Source organism: Ciona intestinalis, unplaced genomic scaffold (assembly GCF_000224145.3).
Source record: "Ciona intestinalis unplaced genomic scaffold, KH HT000394.1, whole genome shotgun sequence".
Classification (NCBI taxonomy): Eukaryota; Metazoa; Chordata; class Ascidiacea; order Phlebobranchia; family Cionidae; genus Ciona; species Ciona intestinalis.
In genome coordinates, this window is record NW_004190715.1 from 1077 (window position 1) to 9143 (window position 8067).

Here is an 8067-nt window from a genome sequence, read left to right on the forward strand (position 1 = left end):
TCTAAGGATCCCGAAGACACCATGTTATAACTCGACAGTGAGCATGAGGTATATGAATACACCATGTGTGTCTGATGTATAAGAAGACAACCAACCATGTTATAACTCGACAGTGAGCATGAGGGGTATAAATACACCATGTGTGTATGGTGTATAAGAAGACACCCATGTTATAACTCGACAGTGAGCATGAGGTGTATGAATACACCATGTGTGTCTGGTGTATAAGAAGACAACCATGTTATAACTTGACAGTGAGCATGAGGTGTATGAATACAATATGTGTGTCTGGTGTATAAGAAGACATCCATGTTATAACTTGACAGCGAGCATGAGGTATATGAATACACCATGTGTGTCTGGTGTGTAAGAAGACAACCATGTTATAACTCGACAGTGAGCATGAGGTGTATGAATACACCATGTGTGTCTGGTGTACAAGAAGACACCCATGTTATAACTCGACAGTGAGCATGAGATGTATGAATCCACCTTGTGTGTCTGGTGTATAAAAAGACACCCATGTTATAACTCAACAGTGAGCATGAGGTGCATGAATCCACCTTGTGTGTCTGGTGTATAAGAAGACACCCATGTTATAACTCGACAGTGAGCATGAGGTATGCATATTTTCCACAGATCTTCCAGCCTGTTACGTCATGGTCGTAACCACTTCCGTGAAGAAACTGTGTCGTTCGTGAAACAGTTAGTTGACAAGTTCACGAGCCCCTTGTTACGCATCTCCTTCATAACATTCAACCATAAGGCCCACCTTGTAATGCCCCTTACTTATGACAGGTGTGATGATACTTGGATTATAACATAATAATAATAACTTTATTGGTATCTTTTTTTTTTTTAAACGACAAGACAGGATATAGCGACATATTTTAAACGACAAGACAGGATATAGCGACAAAACAACAGTTGTTAAAACACCCTCACAGTTAAAAACGAACATTAATTCTCTGAATAATATAATATCTATTGCTTGGGTTCTACATAGAAAGCAATGCCATAATATTACGGTATTTTACCACCTAGACTAAACAATGTAAAGGAAATTGCGATAATTTTCTACTTTCTCCCCATTTTAATCCGTAATATGACGTCAGCTGCTATAGGTTCTGCCGCTGACCCCTAACACTTATAACCAGCACTAATGCATTGAAATTTTCAAACTTTTCGTTTCTCGCTATGCAAATTTAGCTTTATTTTTCACACTTTATTTTAATCCGTTAGAACGATCGTTGTTGAGAAACTTGATGAGTTACGAAGTTCGATTCCCGATGGGAGGACATTACTCGGGCTTGGGATGCTGGAAGTGACGTCACAGATGAAAAGAATGAGCCAGAAGCGCGCTAGTGTCGTCATAATACTCACGGATGGGGTTCTAGATCGATCCACTCAGATACTCTCCGTGAAAGAGGTTTGTTACGTCATAAGTATATTGTTGCGTCATAAGTAGCGTTTAGTTATGTCATAATTTTATTTTAGAATAAGTTATAAAAATTAAAAACTAGATTTTAACTTCTTAACAAATTATTTCAACGATGAAATATATAGTAGGGTGGGGAAGATGAGACACATGATGATTCTATTATTCCATTTGGTAGGAAACAAAGAACATTCCACGAATTAAACAATTATATCCTCACGACTCCTATACACCATTGTTAATTGTTTAAAACACGATCAATTAACAACGGTCTATGAGAGTCGTGGGGATGCGACTTTACAATGTTTACTACAAAATGGGACGAGAAAATAAAATAAAAATGTGTCCCATCTTTTCCACTCTACTATATTAACTTCGCTATTGTACTCGAAGAGATAAATAACTTCCTAATAGATCATGTTTACGTAACATCAACACACGATACATTAAGATGAACGAGACAAGTTATAAATCCGAAAACGTCCGAAATTAATTATTTTGTTACTAACGGGTTAAGATCGTTCATCGTGGTTTATTTTCAGGCAAACACAGCGCGTACGTTGGGTGGAACTGTGCTTGCAGTTGGAGTTGGAGATTTTAATCCAAGTCAACTCATTGAGATTGTTGGCGGGTCCAAAAAACTCGTGTTTAAGGTGATTGCTCTCTTGTTTGTAGTGTGAGATAAATGACGTTTTATTTCCTCTTTTGGGTGATAAACCAACAACAGTACTCAACCGAGCATTGGAGCAATAGAATATTGGATAAAATCACTCATATAGCATAGAATTTTTATTGTTGAGTGTTTATAAACTGCCTCAGTAGGTTCTAGATGGTAGCACCCTGGGTGTTGGGGTAATAGACCTACATCCCAGGTCTCAGGTGTGTCTCACTGAAGACCTCACTCTTATAGAATCGAATCTCTATTATTGAGTGTCTATAAACTGCCTCAGTGGGGTCTAGATGGTAGCACCCTGTGTGTTGGGGTAATAGACCTACATCCCAGGTCTCAGGTGTGTCTCACTGAAGACCTCACTCTTATAGAATATAATCTCTATTATTGAGTGTCTATAAACTGCCTCAGTGGGGTCTAGATGGTAGCACTTTGGGTGTTGGGGTAATAGACCTACATCCCAGGTCTCAGGTGTGTCTCACTGAAGACCTTACCCTTATAGAATAGAATCTCTATTATTGAATGTTTATAAACTGCCTCAGTAGGTTCTAGATGGTAGCACCCTGGGTGTTGGGGGTAATAGACCTACATCCCAGGTCTCAGGTGTGCCTCACTGAAAACCTCACCTTTATAAAATCTATGGAAATTTAGGGATGCCAATTCGTTTAGTAGCCATTCGGTTTAAGCAACTTTAACCAAAGGACACATGCGCCCATAGTGATGGCAGCGTCCAACCTGGTATCCTCTTGTTACAAGCAGTTGATATCACCTAGCCATATCATCCAAATAAACATCATCATTATATTTCCAGGCCGCAAGTTTCGACGGTTTGAATAGAATCGTAAAACACGTCATTGATGGTTCGTGTGTTGAGATATCGTCCGTGGAACCAGAGATAATATGCGCTAACTGTAAGTAATGCTGTGTTAGTTTGGATAAGTCACTCGAGTTCCCACCCACGAGGATATAAATGATCAAACCAACCAAAAGTCATGTCTGCTTATCCACACACTGCAATAGCTTCAGCAACTCGACTGTGGGCATGGGAGTGACAACCATGGATAAGTCACTCAAGTTCCCACCCACGAGGATATAAATGACTAAACCAACCAAAAGTCATGTTTGCTTACCCACACACTGCAATAGCTTCAGCAACTCGACTGTGGGCATGGAAGTGGCAACCATGGATAAATCACTCAAGTTCCCACCCACGAGGATATAAATGACCAAACCAACCAAAAGCCATGTCTGCCCATTCACACACTGTAATAGCTTCAGCAACTCGACTGTGGGCATGTTTTGTCCGGGTTTCGCTGCCGCATGCGGAACTCGGTAATGGGTTTGCATACGACTTCGCAAGCGAAAACCATGGATACGAATTCGCATACGACTTCGCAAGCGAATTCGCACGGATATTGTGTACAGCCACCTTAAGCCATATTTTATTTACAGCAAGCTTCGAAGTTTCAGTATCTGGTAGAGGGTTCAACAAAAGTGGTGACTCAGCTCACGTGAAATGTAACTTCTGGTTTAACAAAACAACAAGCTTACGTGAGTGTCTTGTGTGATATAGTAAGATGGGGAAAGATGGGACACCTTTTATTCTATTTTTCCATTCGTAGTAAACAAAGAACAGTCAAAAAATTATAAACTGTATCCTAACGACCCCTATAGACCGTTGTTAATTGTTTAAAACACGATCAGAATATTTAGATATTATGTGCTAGAGGTGTCCCGCCTTACCCCCACTCTACTATAGAACGACTTGTAACTTTACTTAATATAAAATATTTTAATATAATATTCACCGTGTGTGTGCAAGACAGCCATGTTATAAATCTACAATGAGCATAAGCTAACAATATCTCCTCCGTACCCACAGTGGTGACTCCCACTTCATTCTCCCCTACCCTGCTAACTTGTCCGTCACCACAACGCGTTGCATTACGTCCTGGTGACGTCGTAGTGCTACAAGTGACGTTGAACGACGGCGTCAGCTTCGTGTCGAGCAATGTTACTATTACGACGGGAGTTTGTGTAAGTTGAAATATTTATCTTACTTGAATGAATTCCTTCATTTAGCGAGGTATTGTTCTGACACTCACGTTCTAACACGATACCCTATGTCTTGGCGCCCATAATGAAATAGTGTGGAATCAAAGATAAAGATGAATTTGTTATTATACACTTTATTTTAATTGTTTTAGTTGTGATAGTGTTTTATGCTTGAGCGTATCAAAATCGTTGGGCTTTTTCTTAATTGTTAGATATTAGGTGCTGCTAACCATAGCTTAATAATAAGTTGTCTAATTCGAAAACCATTTAGAAAAAAAAATCGCCGATAAATTTACTTCTTGGAGTAAGTTAAAACTTAAAATACCATGTGTTGCCATTCACAAATATTTATTTCACAGGAAAGTTCACCCGGAGTAGTTTGGGCAGCACTGTTCCTTGCTTTACTTGCTCTTAGCTTGGTGTGGTGGTTTTGGAAAGCAATTTGCTGCGTTGTGGTGATTATCTATGTTTCTCTTGTTTATTTTATAATATATTACACACATAGTGGGGCAAAATGGGACAACTCTTACCCCTTTCGTAAGTTTTGGTAGTATGCAAACAAATATACCAAATTATACAACCGTATCCTCACAACTCTAAATAAGCGTTATTTTTATAAACACGTTTAGGAAATATGGGATATTATGTGCTTATCCCATCTTACCCCGCACTGTTATATTATAAATAAACATAGGAATCCATGAACTTCTTATCAAGATAAACATTGCTGTTTTGTGGGTTTAGGAACCACTTTGTAGTTATGACAAAGTGATTACTGCGCCTGCCTATAGCCCACACTTACGGGTTCAAAGCTCGACGTTGCTACCATTGTTGCCCTTGCCCAGTGATCCATTATCCTATTCCGATAAACAGGAGTTTTTGATTATTTATTCAATACTAAACACATCGTATTATTCCAACCAACTTTACAAATCTTAGGTCGAAGAGAAAAAGAAACCTCCCCGCCCTAACAGAGCTCCACCACGCCCTCCAGCGGCGGTGAGTAATTTCTCAATCACCGGGCCGACTGGTACGTTGGTCTTGTGATTATGACATCATAATTGTTTATTGTTCTCTCACACACGATACAATGAGGCAATAAACAATCAACTGTTTGATTCATAATTCTTGATATCCAATCAATCGGTGCGTGAACAAACGAATGAAACTTTTGTCTTCACGAAGTGAACTACTTAAAATACTGGTCCGAAGTGCATAACCTGTTTTCCGCCAGTTTACAATAGTATACTTAGTGTAACTACCCCCAACACGTGTATTGTAAACTGTAATCACCTCGGGTGGGACTCGAACCCACAATCCTTGGCTTAGGAGGCCAATGCCTTATCCATTAGGCCACCGAGGCTCACGTATGAAGTTGAATGTTGAATCACTTTCTGACGACCATACAACTTAAACCTCGCAGTCTAATGGGGTGTATAGGTATTTCAAAGTATGTAACTTATTCAACCTCGCATGACGGGGCAACGACAGTCGTTATAACACGGATGTTCTGTTTCATAAACCTCGTGCCGGCTTACGAGTTACCACGTATGTAACTTATTTATCCTCGCATGGCGGGCAACGACAGGCGTTATAACACGGGTGTTCTGTTTCATAAACCTCGTGCCCGCTTACGAGTTACCACGTATGTAACTTATTTATCCTTGCATGGCGGGGCAATGACAGTCGTTATAACACGGGTGTTCTGTTTCATAAACCTCGTGCCCGCTTACGAGTTACCACGTATGTAACTTATTTATCCTCGCATGGCGGGCAACGACAGTCGTTATAACACGGGTGTTCTGTTTCATAAACCTCGTGCCCGCTTACAAGTTACCACGTATGTAACTTATTTATCCTTGCATGGCGGGGCAACGACAGGCGTTATAACACGGGTGTTCTGTTTCATAAACCTCGTGCCCGCTTACGAGTTACCACGTATGTAACTTATTTATCCTTGCATGGCGGGGCAACGACAGTCGTTATAACACGGGTGTTCTGTTTCATAAACCTCGTGCCCGCTTACGAGTTACCACGTATGTAACTTATTTATCCTTGCATGGCGGGCAACGACAGGCGTTATAACACGGGTGTTCTGTTTCAAACACCTCGTGCCCGCTTACGAGTTACCACGTATGTAACTTATTTATCCTTGCATGGCGCGGCAACGACAGTCGTTATAACACGGGTGTTCTGTTTCATAACACCTCGTGCCCGCTTACGAGTTACCACGTATGTAACTTATTTATCCTCGCATGGCGCGGCAACGACAGTCGTTATAACACGGGTGTTCTGTTTCATAAACCTCGTGCCAGCTTACGAGTTACCACGTATGTAACTTATTTATCCTCGCATGGCGGGGCAACGACAGTCGTTATAACACGGGTGTTCTGTTTCATAAACCTCGTGCACGCTTACGAGTTACCACGTATGTAACTTATTTATCCTCGCATGGCGGGGCAACGACAGTCGTTATAACACGGGTGTTCTCTTTCATAAATGGCGGCGCAACGACAGTCATTATAACACGGGTGTTTTCATAAACCTCGTGCCAGCTTACGAGTTACCACGTATGTAACTTATTTATCCTCGCATGGCGGGGCAACGACAGTCGTTATAACACGGGTGTTCTGTTTCATAAACCTCGTGCACGCTTACGAGTTACCACGTATGTAACTTATTTATCCTCGCATGGCGGGGCAACGACAGTCGTTATAACACGGGTGTTCTGTTTCATAAACCTCGTGCACGCTTACGAGTTACCACGTATGTAACTTATTTATCCTCGCATGGCGGGGCAACGACAGTCGTTATAACACGGGTGTTCTCTTTCATAAATGGCGGCGCAACGACAGTCATTATAACACGGGTGTTCTTTTCATAAACCTCGTGCAGCTTACGAGTTACCACGTATGTAACTTATTTATCCTCGCATGGCGGGGCAACGACAGTCGTTATAACACGGGTGTTCTGTTTCATAAATCGCGTGCACGCTTCAGTATACCACGGGTGTAACTTATTTATAAACCTGCGTGCCAACTACGTCGTTATAACACGTATGTACTGTTTCACGCATGGCGGGGCAACGACAGTCGTTATAACACGGGTGTTCTGTTTCATAAACCTCGTGCACGCTTACGAGTTACCACGTATGTAACTTATTTATCCTCGCATGGCGGGGCAACGACAGTCGTTATAACACGGGTGTTCTCTTTCATAAATGGCGGCGCAACGACAGTCATTATAACACGGGTGTTCTCTTTCATAAACCTCGTGCCAGCTTACGAGTTACCACGTATGTAACTTATTTATCCTCGCATGGCGGGGCAACGACAGTCGTTATAACACGGGTGTTCTGTTTCATAAACCTCGTGCACGCTTACGAGTTACCACGTATGTAACTTATTTATCCTCGCATGGCGGGGCAACGACAGTCGTTATAACACAAGTTTCTGTTTCAAACACCTCATTACCACGTAGACGTATGTAACTTTGTAACTTTTCCTTCATTATATTTGACTTAGTTGACCACCACAATACTAATCCATGTAAATTGCAGCTTCAACAACAGCAAGTGTTGGAAACCCAACAATGGCCGACAGTGGACGCTTCATATTATGGAGGAAGGGGGGCAGGAGGGGTTCATCCAATGAAGGTACAAACTTTGTGAATGTATGATGTCTTGAACATTTCTTGTCCGTTCCATATTTTTTCAATGCTTTTTTTATGTTTTGCCCAATTTTTAGTCATATTTTTCTATGAAGGTAAATTTCAAATGAATTTAAACTGTGTTGTGTTCGTTTCATGTTTTGCCCAAAATTTATCTTGTTTTGTTTCACGTGTTTTGTTTCTTTTTTGTCCATATTTTACTGAATTGATATAGTTGAGTTGAGGTTTACAGATA

At 41.0% G+C, this 8067-nt stretch overlaps 1 protein-coding gene and 1 non-coding gene across 2 annotated transcripts; one reads left to right on the forward strand and one right to left on the reverse strand.

Annotated features, from left to right (window-relative positions):
• Positions 1–595: 595 nt before the first annotated feature.
• Positions 596–7818, forward strand: LOC100184811 (anthrax toxin receptor 1-like; the record flags this gene model as incomplete). The annotated part of the gene is made up of 9 exons (XM_002124618.3): positions 596–798; positions 1243–1429; positions 1981–2091; positions 2920–3019; positions 3561–3659; positions 3991–4145; positions 4523–4618; positions 5103–5162; positions 7723–7818. Coding segments are annotated over exons 1-9 (1080 nt in total), but the record flags the coding sequence as incomplete, so codon positions are not given.
• Positions 5454–5526, reverse strand: trnar-ccu. Its single transcript has one exon. It is a non-coding gene; the product is annotated as a tRNA-Arg (tRNA).
• Positions 7819–8067: the final 249 nt, after the last annotated feature.